Here is a 26,855-nt window from a genome sequence, read left to right as displayed (position 1 = left end):
TGAAAAAACATTAATCAGAATTAGGAAAACTCAGAAATTAGGTGATATAGTCTCAGGAAAAAATTATAAATAAAAGAAAAACATTTCAGAATTGAAAGTAAACAAAAAAATGAAATGAATAAAAATATAACAAATAAGGCTTAAGGTAAATAGAAGCTAAGAAATACAAAAAAATAAAATAAAATTTTTTTGAATGAAAAACAAAGATCCACAATGAAGAATTTTCCATTTTTTAAGGAAATGAAATTATATTCAAAAATGTTGATGTCATCCTCAACAAAATACTAGCAAACTTGAATTTGGCAGCACACTAAAAGGATTATACACCTCGAACATGTGGGATTTATTCCTGGAATGCAAGGGCGGTTCAACATGAAAATCAATTTATGCAATACATCACATGAACAAAATTAAGGAAGAAAAACTACACGATCATCACAATTGATGCAGAACAGGCATGTTTCCCACTAGAGTCTCCAGATGGGAATGCAGGCCCATCAACAGCTAGATTTCAGCCCAGTGAGACACAATTCAGACTTCTGAACTTCAGAACAATCAGACAATGAGTTTGCATTGTCTTAATTAATTAAAACTTAATTAAGCCACTAAGCTTGTGGTGATTTGTTACCGCAGTGATATAAAACACAAATTTCAAGCAAGAACCCTATGGTAGAGACTAGTCAACCCACAAAACTATAAGAGATGGTAGAAAATTGTAGCTTTGAACGATTAAGTTTTGTTAAAAAGCAATAAATAACTGGAATAGCAAGGAAGTTATCAAATAAATCTATTAGGTTGGCTTAGAATCCATGAACCAAACTAAAAAGGCTTCCTCTGGGAAAGGAAGGAATCATTTGAACAGCAATAAGGATAATACTTTAATAGACTGAAACATCAAATACCTTTAAATCCATGACTTCATAAAAATAGAACACAACTGATTACCTTTGGAGGATATTAGAAAACCAACTAATTATTTAGAAAACTTGTAATTGAAGAAAATAAAAAGACTTAAACACTTAGCATACCTTTCTTATTCTGCTAAATACCAGAAGAGGGAAATTTTTCTTTATGTAATGTTTCCAGCTTATCAAGGAGTGATTGAATTATAATACTTCTATCATGCAATCTGTGATTAATTAATGGATCTAGGCTCTGAGAATTAGTATTAGCTAAAATTTCAAAACAAGGCCCAAACAGATAATGAATCCTGATGGGTGAACATAACACCATAATTAAGTAGTCTTAATAAAAACACCCAAATCTGATATCTGATAAAGCTTCTAAATTTAACTATCAATTTATAGCAAACTCAGAGGAACATATTAAATTATACCAACAGGACACAGTCAGAAAATCCAAATTAGGAAATTCTACATGTAAATTTCTTCAACAAATATATTTCAAGAGAAAAAAAAGGGGAAGGGGGAGACCTGTAAATTAAAAGACACTCAAAAGATATAATTTAAAAGCTAAAACTAAAGTACAGTCTTTAAGAATCTTCCCTTGGGCGACTCAAAAATAAAGAAGGTTAAAGCTGAAAGGTCCAATCCCGGAGCTCTCTAATACTTAGAGATCAACAGAGATGGGGGAGTCAGCAAAGGAGACCGAGGAGAGAGGTAAAGTAGGAGGTAAAGTAGATGGGTGTCATAGAAGCCAACAGAAGAACATGTTCTAAGACGGGGTCATTGTTAACTGAGTCAAATGTTGCTTTGAAGTCAGTAAGATGAAGACTGAAAATGGTCACCGAGATTGTCAATATGGAGTTCATTGGTGACCTTGCTAAGAGCAGTGTCAGTGGAGGTTGAAGGCAAAGCTAAATGAGAATGAGTGACAGTAACTGGAAAGTGAGAAGACACCACATATCTACAGGCAACTCTTTCAAGAAGTTTACCTAGAGCTGGCCCGGTGGCTCAGGCGGTTGGAGCTCTGTGCTCCTAACTCCGAAGACTGCCGGTTCAACTCCCACATGGACCAGTGGGCTCTCAACCACAAGGTTGCCAGTTCAACTCCTCGAGTCCCGCAAGGGAAGGTGGGCTATGCCCCTGCAACTAGCAACGGCAACTGGACCTGGAGCTGAGCTGCGCCCTCCACAACTAAGATTGAAAGGACAACAACTTGACTTGGAAAAAAAGTCCTGGAAGTACACACTCTTCCCCAATAAAGTCCTGTTCCCCTTCCCCAATAAAATCTTTTTTTTTTTTTAAAGAAGTTCTTTTTAGAAAAATGTCTCTTTAAGTCCTCTGCCCTTTTTTTTTTTATTTATTTTTAATTTATTGGGGTGACAATTGTTAGTAAAATTACATAGATTTCAGGTGTGCAATTCTGTATCACATCATCCATAAATCACATTGTGTGTTCACCACCCAGAGTCAGCTCCCCTTCCATCACCATACATTTGATCCCCCTCACCCTCATCCCCCACCCCCCAACCCCTTTACCTTCTGGTAACCACCAAATTACGTTCCCCAGATTAATTTTCAAGCCCGTGGCCATCCTATGGTCACCGATTGCCTTCCAATCCCCTCACCCTCCTCCCCACCCCCCATCCCTCCCGCCCATCTAGCAACCCTCAGGATTCTAAAGAAAAGAATAAGTGAATGAACTAATCTGCCCATTTTTTAATTGGGTCGTTTGTTTTTTTGGAGTTGAGTTGAGTGAGTTTTTTATAGATTTGTGATATTCATCCCTTATCAGATATATCATTGGCAAATATCTTTTCCCATTCAGTAGGATCCCTTTTTGTTTTATTGATGGTTTACCTAAGAAGAGGAGCAGAGAAATAGCCTGGTAACTAGAGGAGAATGTTAGGTTAAGGGAGAACTTGAAGATATAGGACAGAAAGAGCATAATCGAAAAAGAGAAATTCTGATGGGGTCGAAGGGGATGAAACACAAAACAGACATCAAAGGTTGGTGTTTGATAGAAAGAGTTGCTCCAACTGCTAGACACTGCCAGAGCAAGTGTTTGGGTGTGTTGGAGGATATGTTGGTGGGAACCTCAGGGACTTCCTACCAGGTAGATTGATTATATTGTTTCCATTCAGTTTGAGACAAGACCATCATCAGCAAAGATGTGGAATTGAATCAGGCTGTACCATTTATTAATCATTGGATTAAAGGCAGTGGTGTCCAATTTCTTTCATTGGGGGTTTTAACTGGTATGTCCATCTTTTTATATGTTCATCAGCCATTTGTATTTCAGATTTATTTTAGTTTGTTTCATTAAAAATGCTGATCAGGACTCACTAGATTGATTTAATGACTCACAGTTTGAAAAACAACTGATTTAGGCCAAATTATATTTATCTTTTTCAACTTAGTTCCTATTATGTGAAATGAAAATCTCATAAGGTTGTTATGATGGTCAAATAAGACAATATATGTAAAGTACGTATACTTGGTGCTGAGCACACAGTCTGTGCTCAGTGAATGATATCTATTATTAATACCATTTTTAAAAAGAAAGAAAATGAATAAGGGCACAGGTAACAGCTGCACTGCTGGCCAATCCCAACTAAATGTTTCCATCAGAACCATAAGTACAACTCTCTGTGGTTCTCAAAATGATATCACGACGTCCTCCTGTGCGTCACCAGCTACGTGGCTTTGTGTGGTTCATTAGAAAGAAAGAAAAACTATGCTTGAGTTTTATTAGAAACATCCCCTTCCTATAAAATCTAGATATTTGATAGGTAATGTAGACATTTTGATAGCACTCTAATTATAAATTTTAAAATATTCTTTCTAAACAAACATACACATTGTTTTCCAAGCCAAAACATATTCCCATGCTTAAAATGCTATTTCTAATTTCTAATTTATTCTTATGGGCTAATTTGCAAAATGAAATTGTTTGGATGATTGGTTTGCAGTAAACATGGTGTACCAAATTGGTTTCTAAATTTAGAAAAAGGTTGAGTCTCCTCTTATAATAATTAAGAAATAATTGAAATATTAATGATAATGAAGATTGTATAATTAAAAAGTCAAATTCTGAAATAACAGGCAGAAATGAATGCTGGCTGGTGACAGCAACATAAATTATAATTCTCACAAATGGTGTTTTGAGCTCTTTTCATGGGGTAATGTAACATCCAAAACACAATTTACTAAATAATAATATATGTACCATATGTGTCATAATTAATTTTCATAGTCTTGGAGAATTTAGTATTATTAAACATAACAAAGATATTCGAAATACATAAAATTCTAAGAATCATGAAACAAAAGCAAAGTTGTTTTAAAGATGCCATGATTTCTATGTCTGGTATTTTTTAAAAATTTAAAAACTAGAAATTATTATACATATAAATGTATTCAGAAAAGATATTATTTATGTCTAATAGGATTTGAAGATGAACTCTAGGTTTTAAATACAGTAGACTCCATATCCTTTCTTGGAGGTTTTGGAGGACTAATTTTTGGTAGTATCTCTTTGGCATAAAAGGTTTTATGAAGTCCAGCTTCTCGAAGTGCTAACTCAAAACGAAGTCTAGGGTCAGAAATTATCTGTAGAAATAAAATACAATTTAAATAAATAGCAATTCATTGAACTAAAGTAAATTTTATCATTTAGTTCCATATTTCCCCAAGGTGCATAATTGCTATTTCTGGATAGATGACTACATGACAATAAATTTTGCATATACAGTGACTATATTCTGGTTATTTTTACTGAAAATGTCCAAAACCTTTTTGACATTATCACTTTCCAGTGTATCAGTAGTTTCCAATATAAGATGTATGGAATATTGCATACTAGTCAAAATAAAACACTTTAAAATGACTAACAGATGAGAAGAAGCTTACTTTCATTACTATCATTGATTCATTATTTACTGATAGTTGGAATTAGATAACACAGACAACCATTGATTAAAATAAAATAAATCTAAATTGCAACCTTGTGCATGTCTTTAAATAAACATTTTAATTTCTCCATCACTTGGCAATATGTAAATTAAGTTTGAACACATGGCCATTACTTGAAAAACAAAATCAATACGACTTTTCTTCCAAGGCCGGATTTCTATTTCAAGCAGAACTAGAAAATGCTTCCATCAATCTGCTTCTAAGTGGGACTAGACATATGAGTAGTTCAATTTTTGTTTTCATTTATAGCTGATTGGACCTTATCCCTTCTTCTATGACTATTAAATGTCAACAGTGCTGTTTGCAATGATAAGAAGGTAGCCACGTATGGATTTCAGCTAACGAAGCATTTTACATGGACTTGAAGTCCCCTTAGAAGATTGAAAGCAGCCCCTCATTCAAGGAGCTGTTTGAGAGGGGTAATAAGATCGTACACAGATATATACTTTTTTTCGGTAACGTGTGACTGCTATCCCAAGAGTAGGTACATCTCCTGGTCTCAGGTAAAGGGGAGCACTTGAGTTAACTGTAAAGTCCAACTTATTCTTCTATAAAGCAAAGGAGAGAGGAAGAGAGATTGAGCAAGTAAGGAAGACACGTGCAAACTTAGAGGTGAAATAGTTCAGTGTGGGATCAGGGCAGCTTGGGTAAAGTCCCACGGGGGAACACTGCAGAAAGACACTTCTAAGACTGGGATTTGAATTTTAAAGGCTTGAAGGCTATGCCACGGAGTCTGGGGAGCTACTGAAGGTGTGTTTGTTTCTGTTTTTAGCACGGAAGTAATAGAATCATTGTCACTGCATAAAAAGATGGATCTGATTGTAAGATCAGGATAAATTAAGGTGGCAAGGAAAGAAGAAATGGAGACAGGGAGAATGGTTAGGGGTCTACTACAATTGTCCAGACATGTGGTAATAAATGCCTAAGCGTGGCTGGTAGCAGAGAAGAGATAACTGTCAGAAGCACTGTGAAGGGAAGAATAGATCTTGGCAACTGATCAGATACAGAGACTAGGGGCAATGATGCATGTAAGTCAAGAATAATATGGAGATTTATGTCTAACAACTAACATATTTGTGCCTGAGCCTTAGGTTTCTCCTCTTCGGCTCCAATATAGTCTCCCTGTTCACTTTCATCCACTTCCGGGGATTCATGCTCCACCTGTGTGCTGTTGACCCCCTCGTTATCTCCAGGATTCAACTCTCTTCTCAGCTCTGGGGTCGTGAGGTTTAAAGTGTTTCTGTTATTCTATTTTTTGAATAAACAAAGTGAAATAGAAATCTCCCTTGCATGCCGACCTCCCTCTTCCCAATTCCTCCCCAGAGGCAGCCGATCAGTTTCTTGTAAATGTGCACTGGACATTTTCACCCTACACACGACATGAACAAAAATTCTCTCTCTCCCTACTTCTGTTTTTCCTTATATCTGCTTATATGGAAATGGCAGCAACACCTAATGATGATAATTTACTGAATTACTACTAGGTGCCAGGCAATATTCCAGGCAACTGACATTTATTTTCTTAATCCTCACAAGAACCTCTCGAATTATTATTTTACAGATGAAAAACACAAGACAGAAAGATGGAAAATACCTTATACAAGTTCACACAGCCAGTAAATAGTGGAACAAACTGCCTAGTTTAGACTTATCCTCACTTTCATTACCATCCCTCTCCCTCAGCTAGAGCCATTCTCGCCCCTCTCCCCACTACTGTGAGGACTACCATCTTACAGGTTATGACTGCATGCCCCACCCCCCGATTTTCCATTCAGGACATATTGCTAAAACCAATCTGATTAGGTAATTCACCTGCTTCCAAGTCTCACCTCTCTCCACAGGATAAAGGTCAAATGTCTCTGGCAAGCAAGACCTATATTCTTCACAGTCTGACCCTAATCGCTGTGTCGTCTCAGCTCCCGGCATCCAGCCTGCCATGTACCTTACACTGAAGACAAACCGGTAAGGACCTCTTTCCATCCTCTTCTGCCTGGTGAAACCCTTATTTCCTTAGCCCAGGTACCTGAGAGCTTTCTAGCTTCTGACTTCAATTCTTCACAAGCCCCAGCTGCCCTCCGCTTTGGATTCTGGAAGCACCCTTCTAATTTATCTCTCTCCCTACTCCCACCCCACCTCCAATCTATTTTTTTGTTTTCAGCTTAATCATCTGGAATGCATATTGTTTCCACTGCCAGAAATCTTCGAGTAGGATGTACTTAAGTTTCCTCTTTGACACTTTCTCTGACTCCTCCAGTCAGGGCTAACCTTTCATTCCCTTCAACTGGCTGCTGTAGCCCTTACCTCCATTACGGAGGTGATCTGAACCCCGAGGCATTATCCCCATACTTGTTACTTGCCCTCCCAACCCAGCTACCCTGCTCACTTCCTCCACATAGTACAGGTCTACCTTGTTCAGGGTGGCACCCACACAGTGCCTGACATAGTTATGCTCTATCAATATTTGTCCAATTAATAAATGAATTGTCCATCTTTGTATGCCCTAGGAAAGTATGCAACATATAGTTGAGGCACACTCGATTTACTTGTCAATGGATGAATGAAGTTTCCTGCTTTTTAAATAATTAAATAAGCATTTAGCAGCTCTCCTCAAATGGGCGAAATTAATAACTGCTTTCTCCCTTAAGTTCAGGGATAGAGCATTCAGGGATTCATCTGTCCTCTCTCCCTTCCATCCATTCAACTAAAAAATCTTTTTAAAATCCATTCTCAGTTACAGCAGCAGTAAAATGAATCAAATTTTCTAGAAATGGTTAAATAATCCCTTAATACTGTTTCCACAGAACATGCTTTATTTTATCATTAGCTCTGATGTATTGTCTTCTGTTCATTTTAATTTCTGAAACCTTCCCTCAGCATCATCAGTTGTTTCTTTAAAAGGATTTATGTTATAAATTTAAACAAATTCTGAATCTGATAGAGAAATATTCACCACCAATATACAATATTAACACAACTTTAAAGTAAAATCTTGTAAAATTTTTAAATTTAAAAAATAATTTTCAATGATAGAGTCATAACATTTTCAGATAAACTTTTTTCTATGGTAACCTATCATCTATTTTATAAAGAATTGTGCAGTAATTATATGCTACCACTTAGAAGTAAAAAATTATGCTGATATGTGTGGTATTCAAATGTAAATATTGAAAATGACTTGTAACCCAAAACACACACGTCTGCAGTTCTTCTTATCATCATCATGGCTTTTGCATCAATCATGTGAATTCCCATAATTACCTGCTGTTCATTGTATGTATTCAATGTGAAGAGTGGCTTTTGAAGAATAAATTCTTCTTCAATTCCAATACCAATCCTTGCCTTCGATGCCATTGTATCTGACATCATTCTAACAGGATCAAATTGAGCAACAATAGCAACCTAAAAAGAGAAAGCATGGCTACTTGGAACAAGATCCAGGCTGAACACTTCTGGGCAATATTATTAATGTTTAATGTCCATTGAAGTTAACAAATTTTATTAAAGATAAAACCTATGAGGGAAAGGTAGAAAGAATATGAAAACAGGCCAGGCCTCGAGATCCACAAAGGAGTTAATAGTTTAGAAACAAAATATAATATTAAAAGGTTGTGATATGTAATTGTTTGCTAATGACTGAATAATTAGTTATGATTAAATTTAGATAAAAATTTGTCTGTCTGGTACAATGTCATAAGAAATCTAATATAGGAAACCCACATATTCAAACAGCTTGAAAGTAACCAAAATTAAAAAAAAAACATTTTTAACCACTAGCAATCTATGGACATCTTGACAACCTCATAAAACTTTTAAAAAAGTTTCACCTGATTAAGCTGAATCGAGAGCGTGTTATTCATGGGTAAAGTAGAGTTTGTTGTCATTATAGGGCCAGGTGGGTGAATTTCCATTGTACCCGACAACTCGATTTCCATGGACTGTTGTAAACCATTGTTCCCCTTTATGCTGAACAACTGCAGTTACTTTAACCCAGAATGCCCTTACTCTGTCTGATAATTGAAATCATTCAAATCTGTGTCCTAATGAAAGGAAGCCACTAATTTTATAAATTACATGCACTATTAGTAACACCTGCCTCTTAATTCCTGAAGTCAAGAATTAGCATTAAGGAAATGGCATTTTTAATGCCATGTAGAAACTATAATGACCTAACTGGGGGTGTCAAACACACTGGGGAGTTGAACACACTTGAATTATCAGCGGTTTCCTAGCCAAAATCTTACTGGTACTATAGTTCTGATTACAGGTAACCAGAACAGATATTTCCTCTTTCAAAGGGTTCACAAATGGAAAGAACTCTAATCATATAGACTCTGTAGTTATCAAAGTTATATTTTGAACAAGAATGTTTTTAGTAATAGTGACATTGTTTTGTCCCCAGAAGGCCATGGGATATAATTTGCAATTGATTGACTAATTTAAATGTTGTTAAATCTAGGATGACCAGGACTTAACATTCCTATGCTTTGAATTTATTTCTCTAATCTATTTTTTCAAAGAAGACGATATAACAGTTGGGTGCATTTACGATTCCTCTGCACTCTCCTATTTACCTAGACTTTCTTGGTTTGCATCCAGTCTGACATTTATTATTATAGCTGTGTGACTCTGGGGAACCTCTGTGCCTCTTCAGTTTCCTCTTCTATAAAATAGGAATATTAATCATTCCTACACCATGAGGCTTTTGTAGAGATTAAATGAGGTAAAACCTAAGAGCATTTAGAAGAGAGCTTTATACTTAGTAAATATTCAGAAAATGTGAACGAACATTACTACAAACCTATCAGGCAGGTACTAATATTATTCCCATTTTTCCAAGGGGGAAATGAAGCTTAGGGTGGTTTTAGTAAAAGATCTAAGTTTCTCCTGCCAATGAGTAGTGCACCAGGTTGTAGCAGGTTTGAAGGACACTAGAGGCCAAGTTCTTATCCAAGGTCCTATGTTGCCTCCACTGGCTTTGAAGGGAAACCAGACAGTCATTTCCTATGAGTTGGGAAATAGTGTCAATGAAGACATCAGAGCTTATGAGTTGAACTAATCACTTCCAGGTTAAAAACTCTGAAAAATTACCAGGTAAAACTATTTTATCACCTTTCCCAAGTTCTTAAATTCCTAATCTTGCCACTTACTGTCTTCTTTCTAAATTTTTGCCTAATTTGACTAGATAAAGCAATGGGAGATATTTATTTTTCCACAAAAATCGTATTTTTAAAAAGTGGTTTTTAACATGTTTGTTGCCTATAGGATATTTCCTACCCCAAAGAAGATTAGGTTGCTCAAGCTTTAACAGGTTTTTTGAGGAGAATAAAGTCTTTGGGCTAGATGCAGAGTTTCACTGTTATAAATGGATATTGGTATTCAGCTGTTAAACTAGAGGTAATGCGGCTGCATTTAAATCTTGGGAGAACTTTTTAAAAAGGGGGCTGATAAAGTTCTTTTTAATATACCAAGAACCTGGAAACGGTTCAACACAAATCTAATTGCTCCCAGGAATGAAGATCAGTGTCCCAATTTGGAAAAGTTACATTTTATAGAGCAGATCTCATGAACTAAGCCCTAGTAATAATGTTATTAAGAGCACTTAGAAACATTCTTTAAACCACCCATGAAAATTTCCAAATTAAAAACACCTGTTTCCTAAGGGCTTCTAGCCGCCTCTCTCTCTCTTCTTCTTCATGTGCTTCTTGAAGAGCCACTTCTCTTTTCTCCATCAAACGCTTTTCCAATAATTCTTGTCTATATTTAACCCTTTAAAGATAATGCACAGGGAAGTTGGAAAAAGATCATCAATGTCTTGGAGTTGACATGGATAAAAGCATAGTGGCAGAAGGCATTTCAGAGGTGACATCACAGTCACATTGTTTTATTTGCTTTTGGTTGATTTCTCATATTCAAACAATAAAACGCAATTTACAATAATTCTAATAACAACCAGAGAAACTGCAGGTCATGGGGCAGGAAAACATGAGGTAAAATCCAATCCATCTCTTTCTTCATTGAAATCATTGTATGAACTCTCAAAATTTCTGTTGGCTGCCACACTGGCAGCTAATTCCATCTGACAGATGAAACTCTGAAGTGAGTTATTATAGCAGTCTTCTGATAAGTTTTAACATAATTCGAGATGGTAAAGAGGCTACGTTACTGCTTAAATATACATATTTAAAAAAAAAGAACAAATAAAATACTATAATAAAAATGCCCAAATTACCTCAATTACTTAACCCACTTAAACCAAACTATATTGTCACTCATTTTGAAAGAATGCCGTGTGTGTGTGTGTGTGTGTGTCTGTGTGTGAGAAGAAACTTTAAAAATTGCACTTTGACTGTAGATGGCAGCAGAAACATGACTTTCCCATACATTATGTTTCCATCCTCATTAAAATCAGCAGATATTATACCAGAGCACCTTTAAATATCTGTTTTAATACCTGTAGACTCCTTTGGGCCTCCTCTACTGCCTTGTCGGGCAGCCTCCCTTATCACCTTCTTGCCCAAGTTACTCTTCTACTCAATTAGGTATGAGACGTCTTTTCAAAACAGTAGTCACTTGGGTTCTCCAGGGAGTATGAGGCCATTGCCTCTGTTCCCCCATTGATGATTTTGATATAACTATTTGTGACATCAGTCACAAATATGCTTTACCCTTAGTGTGCACACCTGCATTTCCCATGGATTATACCTTCACTAGACCCTTTTTATTCTGGATCCTGAATACTGAGGTGTTCACTGTGCATTAGGTTTTGTGCTAAGAGCTTTCCATGTTTCAGCTCATTTAAACTTCACAACAGCCCTATGTTGGGGTACCATTGTTGATCCCATGTTAAAGATAAAGGAATGAAGGCATAGACAGGTGATGCAACCTGTCCACGTTCTCACACCCAGGAAGCGGCAGCCAGGCAGACCAGCCCCAGAGCCCAGGTGCACCTCTCGCCCTCCCATTCCCATGTAATTAACCACTAATGCTCTTCTCTCTTCTCCCCTTGATGGTTCCATTCATCTCACTGACTTATCAATACCTGTGTGCCAAACCCCGTGCTAGTGTGAGCACACTGAAAGACTGCTCTTAAGAAGTCTATAGTTTAACATAGACAAAAAGACAAGCCTACTAACTAAACAAGGTATACTCATGCAGTGCCTTCAGAGACGTATAAAGAAGGCCCACTGAGAATTTGGAGAGAGATGAGATGACTACCTTCTGGGCTGTGGGAAAGACTGCTGCATTTAGCAAGATCTTTACAGAGGACGCAGCCCCTAGCTGGGTCTCAAGAATCAGGATCTGAAGAGACAAGGAGGCATGACAGCTGAGGGGAGGCTGGCCTTCCTGGCCCAGAAAGCCAGGACAAGTGTGAGCCACGGGAGGCACTCGCACTCAGGCTTGTGTAGGTGCAGGATTGGCATCTGAAAGTGGGTGACTTCTTCAATTTTGCCCCTGGGAACCTCATCTAGTCACAGCTTTGAGAATAGTTCAAGGTGGCTAAGACAGACTGAGAGAATGAGCAATGAGAGATAAAGAGAAACCCAGAAAAGTACTGGTAGGCTGAGCCATTTCTTCCCCTCAGGAAGATTTGCTTCTAGGAAATTCTCAGGAACTTCTAAATTCTAAAGAACTTCTCAGGAAGTTCTTTAAAGTCAGGTTGCTCTTGAGGTTGGCAATGAGGAAGAAACACAGACCAAGGAAAGGAGGGGAGCATGTATTCGATCCTTGCAGAGTAGAAAACCCAGAGTGGGATTTAAAAGGAAAATCCCAAGCACCTTTGATGGCTGTGGCTACCCTCCCCGTCATCTCCATATCAGGAGTCAGTAGTCAGACACACAGATTAAAGAACCCACAGACCAGATTGCTCCCTTTCTCCTACGCCTCTATGTCATGGAAAACTGTATTTGTCATTCTCCCCATTTTCACTAAGGCATGACACAACCTCCCTAATGAGGTTCTACTCAATTTAAGCACTGAGTACAAGCTAAGTGAACCACTGTGAAGGTTCAATTAAGAGATACCCTGGGATTTGACAATTACTATATGCTAATTCTCAGACCCTTTGGAAAGTTTTTCTTCCTTTGGGATATATAGGTTGCTTTGTCAGCAATAAAGTTTTGCTTGCTTTGTGGAAAAGGAATAGGTGTTCCAGTTAGGGAAACTGGACTAGCAAGGAAGAAATTGCAAATGAGAGTAAGGTATTTGAACCTGTGTCATAAAGAAGGCTGGTTCATGGTTTATGTTGAGGCTCACTCATTCATTCAACAAATATATACTGAGCACCTGCTATACGTCAATCACTGCAAGACACTGGAGATAACGTTTGAACGAAGACATGCTCCAGTCCTCACAGAAGTGACAATCTAATGGGGATGCAAAGACCCAGGTGATTGAGATAGAGGATGGCTCTTGCTCTGATGGCACACTGAGGCCTGAGAGAGGCACCTTTGCTTGGAACATTCAGGAGAGCATCCAAAAGGAAGTGTTCTTAGTGTTAGAACCAAAAAAGAAGCAGGAATTCGCCAGAGGGAGTGAGAACAGGAAATATTCCAGGCAGGAAAAAAAAATCGCATATGAGAAGGTCCAGAAGAGAGTACATGGTATGTTTGAAGAACTGAAAGAAATTCAGTATGACCCAAAATGAACAATACAAGGTGGGGAGTGCCAAGAACTGAGGCAGGTGCGGCAAGAGGGCCAGCCTGTGGGGGCTTTGCAAGCATGAGGGCTTTTGATTAGAGACATGCGGTGATCAGAAAAACCTCTCCAGTGATACTGAGGATAAATTGCAAGGAGGCAAGACCAGAGTTATCCAGATGCAAGTTAATGATTTCATGAAGTAGGGGGAGGGGGACAGGTAGGAGGTAGGGAGAAGACATGAATTTAAAATTTATGTAAAGAAAATCAAACAATTAGGAATTGTTCGTTTATTTTATGGGAGAGGGGGGAAGATAAAAGAGGAAGAAATGAAGGTTTCCGTCTTGCGCAGTGAATGATCGAGTCTCACTAAAACTGGGAACTTAGAGAAACAGGGAAGAAAAGGAATTAGCTTCAGTTTGGCCATAGATCAAACTGCCTTCATAAGATCTGGGCTGGAGAAACAGGTGGGGAATCTTATCAGTAGCAAGGAATTGAGGCCATGGGGGCAGATGTTATTAATCAGGAAAAGAGGCGCACTTCTGTTTAATTGTGCTACGCAGATATTGCCTATTTTACAAATTCAAGTCGAACCCCCACCAACAAAAAAGTTTACAACTCACTTTATTGTGAGGCTCACTTTTTTGCGGTGGGTCTGGAACTGAACCCGCAATATCTCCGAGGTTTTCTTGTACAGAGCAGAAAAGTCGGCCTAGGATGGGTTCCCAAGGAAACAACATTTAAGAAACAGAAGAGGAAACTCTCTAGGAGAATGAGGAGAAATGGCCAAAGAAGCTAAGGAAAAAACAGGATCAATGATGCTAAATGCTATGGATCAATTATAATCCTAAATAATCGGTGGATTAAATAACAGGGAGCCATTGGTGATCTTGGCAAGGGCAGCCAGTAGAGAGGAGGCTGAAGAATCACTGGGAGGTGAGGAAGGAAGAGTGACGAGGAGACGTGCAAGTGGCGAGGAGAGAAATAGGTGCTGGAGGAGGTGCACAGCTGATCACAGGTGCATTGGCTCCCAAGTGACCGAGATCAAAGATTTGACACAGGAAAACTTAAGGGAACAGGAGACACACTCAAGTTCTTCATTTTTATAGATTCTATGGTTTAAACTCAAAAGGTAATTCATTTTAAAGCAGGAAACTTGGTGCCTCTTTCTTCTCCCTCTGGATAGAAAAAAAATTATTTGCCTAAAGAGAAGGCATGTAGAAAAACTTCTGGAATATAGCCAAATAATCACATAGGCATGGGGAAAGAAAATAGCAACACAGTAGAGTTGATCATTTGGAAAATTTTCCACATAAATACCTTTAGCCATTTGAAGTAGCAGATTTTCTCCAAATTAAATTAATGCTATGAAAGTTAATGTCAGAATGTGGCTAAACTCAAGTCTTTAAGTTGTGCACTGAATTCCCCAACAGGTATCCTAGGTGCATCTCTCCGTCTGTTTTTATGCTCCCTGAGTCTACAAAGGTGGAAAGTGCTGGAGAAGAGGCATTTTCAGCTTCTCTTGGGGGAGGAGAAGCATCATATTGTTCAAAAGCAACAGCTGCTGCAGAATCAGGTGCAGCATTAGCAATAATCTGAAAAGGATTTTGTTTAAGCCTCCAGGCCTGAATGTAGTTAAGGGACAAGAAGCTTTCATGTAGAAATGGAGAATTTACGTATCATTTAGAAGACTTTTTATGTGTGTACTGCACCCTAAGAGATGAGTTTACAAATGCAAATGGTTTGGAAACACCTTGAATTTTAGTGACAGCTTCCCTCTGCTTCAAGTGGAAACTTCAGTAAGAACTTGGCAAAATATTAAGCACAAAATCTTGACCTCTCTTTATCTGGAGGTACAGGTAACTTCAGACTAAAAAGAAACTATAGTAACCAAGAGGGGAACAAGCCTTCTGAAAAATAGCTGATAGTGGCGGGTTCCCCATTTTTCAAAGAAAGCTTGAAGCAGTAAGGAAAGCAGTGCAAAGACACGTTTTAATTAGAGTATTCTAACCAGTATTGAGATCCCCCCCAAAATGCTTCAGGGAAGTAATTTGCCCTACCGAATTCAAAGCAGTTTTGCAAACAAACTTGCTACTTGATGTTTAGGTCATATGGCTTATTTGATATTGAACACAAAATCTTTAAACAGACACATCCTATGGTACTACTGCCAGAGGTGTTTCAGCCTGCTGGGAAATCCATCTTCAGCTCAAACCCACTCAGAAAGTTGTTCTTACTAAGCAGAGAGAATCCTTCCACTAGCTATAAGGTCCTTCAACAGAAAAATATTAGATCAAAAGACAGGCAGGCCAGGTGGCAGCACTGCCAAAGGTGGGGAAGGAGGCGAGAAGAAACGGAAAACTATGTAACTGGTGCTCACGTCGGAGGGCATAACCCCTCTAATGATACAGGCAAGGAGGCCCTACCCAACGGGGATTCTGGCTCAGGGGATAAACAGAGACCAATTTCTGCCAATATAATGTGAATCGTGATACAAGGCAGTGACATCCTAGTACAGATCAGCGTACAAATTAGTACAGAAAGAACAAAGAGGATTCATTTTGCAAATATATTAGCTCTTTTGCCAAATTAGTACAGACAAGAACAAAGAGGATTCACACAGAATGAAGAGAACCAGAAGCAGATGAACCCACACCAGCCCCAAACAGAGACCATTCTTCCAGGTCAGAGAGCTTACTAGTTCCTTGGTGAGTTTTAAGAGCAAGTTTCTATTGGAACTCCATTCTTTAATGGAGTAATTCAGTCAGCATACAGTTATTTGAGCACCTACTATGTGCGAAGAAGCACTGTTTTAGGTGCTTAGGATACAACAGTGAAAAATAAAAGCCAGACAGGAAAAGATCCCCACCCTCTTAAGTCTTACATTACTTTTTTTTTCTTTTTTTTTCTACAGAAGCATGCCTAAGTTAGCACTCTGCTAAAATGTATCAAGTTGTTTTCAATAAATTGTTTTTAAATATATCAAAAAACCCTAAATTTAGAGAGCCCCTTTTTATGCTGCTACACAGTGATGGTTCTCAATGACGACGGTTACTGCTGTTGCAGGAATTTATAAAATCTGCTGCCAAGGCACAACGCCAATCTAATTAGATCAGAATCCGGTGGTATTTTCAAAGTTCCTTCAGATGCTTCTAATGTGCACCTGGGCTGAGAACCAATAGCACCTGGCCCAGTGGGCCCCTAACGTGAGCTAACATCAGAATCACAGGAGGGCTTGTTCAAGGGTAGATTGCTACACCACCTCCCGAGTTTCTGATTCAGTAGTACAGTAGTAAGGCAGGGTCTACAAATTTGCATTTCTAATAAGTTTCCAGGTGATGCTGATTCTGCTGACTAGGGACCACACTTGGGGAACTACAGCATCGATAAATAATTCAGATTAGAGGGACTCTACCTAACTACTGTTATTAAGATAAAGCCAGGAACAAATTACCACCTAGATAGGGTTTATTTCTGATTGAGCGTGATACATACATCACAATTATATGCCTCAGGGTTGATCCAAACTAGAAATTCCTGCTTTGGTGCTACTGACATTCAAGAGCAGAATTTTCCAACCCCATGCCACCCTCCAAGGCCTCAACACACATGAATGACAGGCTCCCTCAGTGACAGTGGCCCTTTCAGGCTTGGGTCAATGTTAGCACTGGTCAGGTATAATAATGGCTGTTACTGGACCTCTTTCTTTCCCCCTAATGGATAAAACACTGGTATCCTAATGACAGCTGAAAACCTCAGGCTACTTGCAATATTTAAGTAAAATACCAGGTCTATTCAGTAAAATCAAAGAAAGAAGAAATAACTTGAAAGAAGTTCAGCCTTAAAAAAGGAGGAGTGAGCCACTGCCTTCGGGAATAGTTTTTGAGGCTCCAAGGAGGTGGATATTTTATCATATTGAAAGTGAAAAACCATAAATGAGAGTGAAGTACATTTTCTTGTTCTTTATAATCAGCCTCAACCTAACTCTGAGTCGCTTGAGTTGGAAGTGCAGAGATATAAACAATTGTGGAGTAAGGACTTAAACCTGGGAATTCAGAGTTGAACACAGGATAAGGTGTGAGAGGTGGTTATTGGAAGAACGTTGCAAATACCATATTAGCTCTTTTGCCACATTAGTACAGAAAGACATTTCTGCCACAATTTACATATCCTCTTTTAGAGCTATTCCTAACGCTTTCCATCTAGTTTTCAGTAATCTTTTTACATCCTCAGATATCCTCAAATTTTTCTTAAAATAGTTCTTTCCAATAGTATTGCAAAAGTGAGGTACAATCAGAGGTACATTGTCTATAGAGAATTAAAAACAATAATAGAGGCCTGTCTCTTTTTTTTTAATTATCATGCACCAGCAAGCCTAAACAAAGTTAGTGATAAATACTCCCTTCACTGGAATATGCAACCTTCTCTCACTCCACTCTTCGTTGTTCTTTTCAAAGGTTTTCCTTAACTGAAAACCAGTGGTTTCCCAGGTGACACTACTTCTATGCTACCCTTTAAAAGAGTTGGGGAGGAGGGCTGGCATTTTCCTGCCTCCCCAGTGACAATTCCAGAAAAGTTTTACCCATTGACTTTGGCATTAGACCATCCTCTTTCTTTTTTTTCTTTTTCTCATTAAACTTTGTTTTAATGACTCTCAAAATTATGTGACAGATTTTTGGTCCAGTTTTTCCATTAAAAAGTACTGATGTTAAAAACTAACAACTTAAAAACTTCCATACCAAAAAACCCCACAAAATACAAAAAACAGAAACAATACAAACACCAAATGGTCCACAAAACATTCTCCTTTCCTTCTGAAGGTTTTACAATGCATGATAATCATTAGACAGCCTTTTGTGATTAAACTTAAATGGCCAAATGAGACAAATAGTGCTGAGACCATTCTTCCACCACTGATTAAGACTGGGGTGGCAGGTATGGGGATGATATTCATTTAGCCTTCTGAGCTTTCTGGGCGGACATGGTGATCTTGCCAGTTCCAGAACCTTCTTGTCCACTGCTTTGATGACACCCACAGCAACTGTCTGTCTCATGTCGTGAACAGGAAATCAGCCCAGAGGAGGAGAGTCAGAGAAGCTCTCAACACACGTGGCCTTGCCAGGAACCACATCAATGATGACAGCATCACCAGATTTCAAAACTTTCAGGTCATCTTCCAGCTTTTTCCCAGAACAATAATCAATCTTCTCCTTCAGCTCAGCAAATCTGTAAGTAGTGTGAGCTGTGTGACAGTCCAGCACAGTGCGTATTTGGCACTGCTTTGGCCTGGATGGTTCAAGAAAATGACCTGAGCCATAAAGCCAGTTGCTTCTATTTGTGGGTCATTTTTTAAAAAACTGTTATTTATTTTAAGTGTGTTTTACTAGGACCCATCAGCTCCAAGTCAAATAGCTGTTTCAATCTAGTTGTGGAGGGTGCAGCTCACAGTGGCCCATGTGGGGATCAAATCGGCAACCTAGTTGTTAGTAAGAGCACCGCGCTGTAATCAACTGAGCTAACCGGTTGCCCCCATTTGCGGGTCATTTTTGCTGCCACCAGCCACAATGCACCAATGAATATCTTTGACAGACAGTCTTGACATTGAAGCCCACATTGTCCCCAGGAAGAGCTTCACTCAAAGCTTCATGGTGCAATTCAGTTGTAACACTGACTGGAGCAAAGGTGACCACCACACCGGGTTGGAGAACACCAGTCTCCACTCGGCCTGCATGGACAGGACCAACACCACCAATTTTGTAGACATCCTGGAGGGACAGACGCAAAGGCTTATTAGTTGGACAAGTTGGTGGCAAGATGCAATCCAGAGCTTCAAGTAGTGTGGTTCCACTGGCATTGCCATCTTTATAGGTGACTTTCCATCTCTTGAACCAAAGCGTGTTAGCAGTTGGCTCCAGCATGTCACCATTCCAACCAGAAATTGGCACTAATGCGACTGTGTCCGGGTTGTAGCCAGTTTCCTTAATGTAGGTGCTGACTTCCAAACAATTTCCTCATATCTCGTCCAGCTGTAGGGGGACTCAATGAGATCCATTTTCTTAATACCAACAATTAGTTGTTTCACACCCAGTGTGTACGCCAGAAGGGCACGCTCACGGGTCTGCCCATTCTTAGAGAGACCTGCTTCACGTTCACCAGCACCAGCAGCAACAATCAGGACCGCACAGTCGGCCTGAGAGGTGCCTGTAATCGTGTTTTTGATAAAGTCTCTGTCCTGGGGCAGATGGTCACATAATACTTGCTGATCTCCAGTTTCCACAGGGAGATACTGATGTCGGTAGTATTGACTCGATACCACGCTCAAGTTCAGATTTCAGTTTATCCAAGACCCAGGCATACTCGAAGGAGGCCTTTCCCATCTCAGCAACCTGCCTCTCTAATTTTTCGATGGTTCTTTTGTCGATCCCACCACACTTGTTGACCAGATGACCAGCAGTGCTAGACTTACCAGAATCTGCGAGTCCAATGCCGATGATATTGATACATGTCTTTTCCTTTCCCATTTTGGCTTAGATTTAGTGGTGGTTTTCACAACACATGTTCTGGTGACAAACCCATTGCGAGAAAGCCATCTTCTTTCTAATGGGGTTCTTGGAATCAACTGCTGGCTGCGCAGGCAATTGCCCACGATTTCCTGAGGGTTACTCAAAACTATTCCCTTACAGTCCCTTGATCCCCAACAGCAGTCACTTCTCCCCTGCTTTAACAACGCACCCCTTAGACCAGGCTTGGAGCTCAGCATCACCTAGAACTGTTGTTCCCCTGCCAAAATCTTAAACCGAGGGATTCCACTCTGACGCCAATCTCTAAGGTCATCAATGTATGGATAAAGTTTGTGCGCTGCACCATTCTAGGACTGGATTGCCTACCAAGCTCCTATCTTCCTATGTTTGCGCTCACTTAACCTGACTCAGCCTGCTACATTAGCTTACAAAACTCCATTCTTCACCAATGTTTATTCACTCTGTTATAAGACACATTCAGACTTTACTTCATTCTCTCCCAGGTTTAGATGCCTCTCTGTCTCTTCAAAGACATTGTCACAAGTATCCTTTAATTATCTTGTCTTCTTTCCACACCTGCCCTGCCAATTCCCAGCCCTAATTCTTTGTTGAATTTATTACACAGTTATGAGGCTGAACCTTAATTAGACATTCAACACTCCTCCAATATCATTTTATTTACCCCCAGATACTTGCTTGACATTCTCCATAAGTTTCTACCTCATGCTTAATTTTCCCTATTAGCAGAGAATCTCACCTCCTACTTAACCAAAAAGAAAATACCTCTAAATGTCCATTTCCCCAACATCATTTGCACACTTCCAATCTTGTCAAGAGACATCTTTATTCATCCTTTGCTCTTTACAGCTGGACTTTTAACCCTATAAACCTGTTGTCTCTAGGGTCTTGCTCCAGAAATGAATATCTTCCTTTCCTATTTCTCCTTCTTCTTCTCCTCCTCCTCCTCCTTTTCTTCCTCCTCCTCCTCCTTCTTCTTCTTCTCTGTCCCTCTCTTTCACCCCCTTCCCTCTCTCCTTCCCTCCCTCTCTCTCCTAATTCTTTATCCTCTGCATATAAACTTCTTCAAATGTGAAAAAAAATTATCTCTCACTTAGGAGTCCCTTTTCAGCTACTATCCTCTTTCTCTTTTCCCCTTCACCCAATTTCTTAAGTGCAGAAATACTTTCTGGCTCCAGTTTTTCACCTCTCATTTAGTCCAAAGCCCCTTGCAGTCTTCCCTCTGCCCCCTCCACTCTATGGAAATTGCTCTCCAAAATGTCACCAGTGACTCCAAATTGCAAACTCAGAGCCTCTGACTTGCCCTGTCTGCAATGCCTGGTACAGATGGCCACCTCCTTCTTGAAATGCAACTGCTATCTCTGACTGCTTTTTCTCTTTGTCTTTTATTGGCTCCTCCTCATCTGTCCACCTAAGGTTCCAACATGAATCCTCTTCTTTTCTCAATTGAAAAGCATCTTCTGGAAATTTGACTCTGAGGACAATCAAGGCATGAATATCTATAGTCTCCGCCTCCTTTGATCTTTTATTCTGTATTTTCTTTATGTAATTTCAGGATTGGCCTCAGACAAATCCCTCAAGTATAGTTATATTGCATTGATAGTTAAAAGCAAAGCTCTGCTTTAATGGGCATCTAAGCTTGGTACAGAGTTAACATCCTTCTGTGAAAACTTAGGAACAAACGGAATGACACAGGCCTAAACAGAAGGCTGGAAGACCTCCTCACAGCCTCTTAGAGATAAGCCACCACAGTACCATAGGTACCATGGACAGAGCAAAGATTCTACCTAGTCAATTATTTTGGGTTTGCTCCAGTCCAAAGACATTTAAGTTCCTGATGTCTAATACCTTATAACATGGCTGCAACAATTTTAGCCTGAAATATTTATAGTATAATTAGTCACTTCAGCTACTTACAAATCTAGGGTAACCATTTATAGAATTATAACTTTGAGCAATACAACTTCTTGGAGCCAAGAAAATCTTCTATACTCTTAAAAAAACTGAGTGAAGTCATGACATTTGGGATCATTAGCTATAAGCCATTTTATAAATTAGGAAATGTCTTATAAAAATAAGGACTTTAATATGAGAATAGTTGATTTTTTTTATCCCCACTCCCTGGCAGTAATTGGATACCGGGGCCAACTGCCTATTATGGCCAAATTTAGATTTTAATAATTAAGCCACATTATGGTAGACATCTGTGGGTTTTTTTTTTTTATCCTCTAGCATCGACCTAATAACATCAACTCTCTTTGAACTGTCTCTCCTCATTTTGTGTAGTTCTGTTGAAGCCTTTAATCAGAGAATCCTCTTCCGCCCCACCCTTTCCTGGCATTAGGGGTTCACATGTCACCAGACATAGTTAATAATAGTTCATTACAAATATGACCACATTGATTGGCCCTCAGTGAACATATGACTTCATCTGAGCCAATCAGAATCTTCCTTGGGGATTTATGTATAGATATTGAAGAAGGAAAGCTCTCTCTTCTCTCTGAGTTTGCTAAGCTTTGTTAAGATATAACAAAGTCTGGAGCTGCTTGTAGCCATGCCTTCTCTTTCCCCTACACCTCCAGCTCAAACACATGAGGAAGTCCATATCAGTGCACAAACAGGAACAGAGATAAAAAGTAGAAAGAGAGAAGAACCTGAAGATGCCATTCGAGTCCCTGACACAAGACCCATTCCTGGATTCCCATTCATGTAAATCAATGCACTTCCTATTCTACCTAAGCAAGTTTGAGGTAGTTTTCTTTCAGTCATTTCTGGGGAGTCCTGACTACTAAACATTATCTTCTATGTATAAGAGAATACCTATTTTTTTTATATTCTATAACAGGAGGGCACGTACTAAGCTGTTCCAAATGTTAATCAGTTTGTTTCCCAAACTGATGGCCCAAGTGGGATGTTAATATCTCCCAGGATGTTAACACGTGTGCCATGAGAAATCTATGAGATGTTCAAGCAATTCTGGGAAAAACTAAGATAAACAAAGTAAAATAGGTTCCTTTAGAGTAGGAGATCTCAGAATATTTATTATAATATGGTAGATTGTATTTTGAATCTCCAAAAGGAGGACTTAGTGTACTTAATTTCCCAAATTATCTGATAATAGAAACCTTTTTCAATAGAACCCAGTTTGGGAACTGTTAGTTGCCTTTCCATGAACAAGCACGGATAAACAAATTAATGGGCACAAACACATACACATGTATAGATTTGTTTTATAGCTGTTTGTTTTCATGTGTTATTTCTGTTAGACTACATTTCTTGAGTATGTTGGCTATGTCTTAATTGCCTTTGTATCCCCAACAGCTATCTTAGTGCTTAAAACAGAGGCATGTACCAAGAAATGAAAGCGAGAATAAATGATGAATAAATTTTAAAAGTTATGAAAAAAATTCTATTGAATTTCCTAAGTTGTACATAAATAACAGGACACAGGAGTTGACAAAATAAAAATTGAAGAATAAATTCAAATATATATTCTTTTATTAATTAGTCGGTAGGTATTCCTCTGTAAGATATTTTGTCATTTGAGGAGTTGAAAGAGAAGTTGAATCACTGAAGAACAAATAAGGTGTCTAGTTCCTTTGGACAAGTAAGAACCATGGATGCTACAAGGCTAATCACACGTGACATTCAGGACACAGACTTGCTGTGATTTCGGAGGGGAAGCACAGGCAGGAATGACATGTTGCCTTGAGGGAATTACTTATTATGAACTGAAATTCATAAGGCCACCGAGGCCGACAGGCCACCACTTATTTGCCTAATTGCCTCCATAGATTCATCTTTTCAACATATTTATACTAAGTGCCATATATACGAATGTGTAAAAATCATAATATGCAAAACATAAGAGAAGCCCAGAGCAACTGGAAACACCTAAGTAGAAAAGAGCAGAGCCTACATCTGGATTTTTGAATATATACAGGAGCTCACCACTTGCCGTCATATGGCTTCACTAAGAAAAGGTATCTGTCAGTTGACACTAATTGGGTAATTTGCACAGTGACCTTCGAAATCATAAATAGTTTATGGTAGATTAAGTTTAGCTTCATAATTAATATGCATTGCATTTTAAAAATCTTTAAGATGCTATATAATTATTTTATCAAATATAAAAAGGAAACTCATGTTGAGGGTTTACCTCACAATATTAGAAGCTTTCTTTAAATTCCTTCCCCATTTTGGTTTGTAAAGAAAAAGAAATGATTTAAAGGTAAGAAAATGGATTCATTTTATTGGAGTTTTTTTTCTGAAAAATTCTTATAGGATACATATAATTTTTGATACCCCTTATTTCAATAAGACTGTTTTCAGAATCACAAATGCTGAAAGAAACATTGCTTTAGTATGGAACTTTTAAAAGGCCCGTTAATAAAATATACCACTGTGTTATCAGATGACACTATTTCGATCTGATTTTATTTATTTTTCACTTCTGATTTCAATTGGTCCTCATTTTTCCAGAGTCAGACAACTGTATCATTATGATGGAACCAGTTTCTCTTCAGGAGACATGATGGGATGGTATTGAAACAACAAAAAAACCCATAGTCCTCTCCCTCAAACAAATGATTTAAGTAAATAGGATTAATAATACAAGCCTTCTCTAATACTGTTTGAAAAATCCCCTTTACATTCTGTTTCTTCCTTCCCAGGTCTCTCAGAACTTCTGTAGACAGCAAACATCAAAAGGACCAAAGATTTTTTTAGTGATTCAGCTACCTAGGACAATGAAGTAAACCCTGATTTTCTTTCAGTCTAGGAAATGATCAGCAAAGAGACTTCACAGCCTCTTTAACATTTCAGGTAAAAAAAAAAAAAAAAAATCAGCATTGTAGAAAGGTTACTGTTATAAACACTTAGGGGAGTTATGTGTTCTTTCTTTCTTTTTAAAAAAGTCACCCTTCTTCTAATCCCTGTGTCTACAAACATAAAAATGTTTTGGTTTTTTTAACCAAAACTTTTTGGGTAGGCATTTTAAATACACTTTTTAAAAAACAAATGATAAAATATGTTTAGTTTTGGGACTTACTTTCCTAGTGCTTTTTCCCTTGGCTCTCTCAAATGCTGCTTTACTGTTGCTCGCACTCGGAGTTTCCGCTGCAAGTTTCAACTCGCTTCTCCAGTGATTTCCTGCCAAGCCGTGTCTCTCTTAGCAATCTCCTTTCTGTCTCAATTCTGCCTTCAGGATTGAGCTCTGGAATCATTGTTCCTTTTTTCTTTAGAGACAGCTCCACAAAGCAGGAACGCTGAAATTTTGCCAAGTGAGCATTGCTGTTTGGATCTCAGGGGAGAGGGCCTATGCCCAGTGCAGGTTTGATGAGTTCTTTTACCTAATGGCAGTTTTGTCGGGTGAGATGCTAACGCTGATGTTCTAGAAAGGCTATCACTTGAGGATAAGAGAGAAATGTGTGGCTTTCTCCAGAGCCCATGCAGATAAACAAAGCTGAAAATAGTATTATTGACTAACCTGATAGGGAACCACCTTTACTGGAAAAGATAAAACAAAAAAAGTGGACAGAAAGCCAGATAAATTTACAAATAATACCTAGGTCATTGACCCTCAGCTCCGTTTTTCAAGAAGACATATAGTTTCTCAACAGCACTATTTAGGTATGGGCAGAAATAAGCTTCCAAAAGCCCTGTATTTTCCTTCCCTACATTAAGTTAAAGATGCCCACACCCATATTCCATGGGACTTCTATTTTGATGACTTTCAAAGGAAATTGATAAATTTCTAGAGGAGGATCATGGGCCAGAGAAGTATAAGAAAACTATGTGTACAATTTAACAGTATATCAGAATTATAATGGAACCCCAAACTTGGGGAATAGCTGGGGAAAGGGTGGACAGGCTGGAAGAGAATTAGGGCAGAGATTCTGAAGTCAGTTCATGGTGTACAAAATAGATAATTAACTTTTATGAAATTTTACTTTAATGAAAGTTACAATGGCCAAGTGTTGGCCTATCTAGACACAGCTAACAGAGGACACCAAGAGGTCGGTGTGTCTCATTCCCATTTTGCACAGAGAGTAAAGCAATGGCCTGAGAGGCTCCTTAGGAAGAACAGTTCTCTCCTGTCACAAGGACTTCACAGCAATAGAGCTCAGAAAACAAATAGACTTGACTCTCCCGTGGGGCCTATTCATGCCCCCCAGTGAGCCCACGGGAAAATCCACTCTGTTTACCTCAAGCTGACAAAAGGGACATAAAACCCAAGCTACTGAGCAACCCAATGGCCTGGGTAGCAAAATGAAGGCTATTTCATTTTTTCTAAAAGCTACAAGCTGAATGTCCACACAATTCCAATATCTTAGAGATACAGCCAACCTTGTCACATATATGAAAAGCAACTCACATTTTCTCTCCAAGTGACTCTAAATTTTAATCTTTATTGTCCTTTCCCAGATGTCACAACTTCTCTATGCCAGATTCCCCATTATTTCAAAAGACAAGAATATTCCCTAAGGCTTCCTTTTGAATATACATCTTTCTGAGATCATGTCTCTGGTTTCTCTGAAGATTGTCACATCCATAAATCTGGATCCTTGGTTCTGAGAATAATTTTATCACCTTAGCCTGGCACAGCCAACATTTCTCTCTTAAATATTTTGCTCAGTTTAAGTAGAAAGTCTTGCTTAGACTGCTCCATTTCTATGCATTAAAATGTTCATATGCAGAACTGGGCATAATTGCAGATGGATAGAGACTTTTCTGCAAATTGGCCAATTGCCACACATGGGCCACAGCAACACCCTATCTGAGCCTGGTCTAACATGAAATCAGT

The 26,855-nt window shown here is 38.7% G+C and overlaps 1 protein-coding gene across 1 annotated transcript in view; it reads right to left on the bottom strand.

Annotated features, from left to right (window-relative positions):
• Positions 1 to 2,737: 2,737 nt before the first annotated feature.
• Positions 2,738 to 26,855, bottom strand: part of CCDC148 (coiled-coil domain containing 148) — a 224,129-nt gene continuing 200,011 nt past the window's right edge. The window contains 3 exon segments of the mRNA XM_033112425.1: positions 2,738 to 4,514; positions 8,136 to 8,276; positions 10,526 to 10,643. Coding sequence (XP_032968316.1) covers positions 4,368 to 4,514; positions 8,136 to 8,276; positions 10,526 to 10,643 — 406 coding nt within the window. The 3' untranslated portion in view covers positions 2,738 to 4,367.

Source organism: Rhinolophus ferrumequinum, chromosome 8, assembly GCF_004115265.2.
Source record: "Rhinolophus ferrumequinum isolate MPI-CBG mRhiFer1 chromosome 8, mRhiFer1_v1.p, whole genome shotgun sequence".
Taxonomy (NCBI): domain Eukaryota; kingdom Metazoa; phylum Chordata; class Mammalia; order Chiroptera; family Rhinolophidae; genus Rhinolophus; species Rhinolophus ferrumequinum.
The sequence above is the reverse complement of the archived record's forward strand: the minus strand, read 5'-3'. Positions and strand labels throughout refer to the sequence as shown.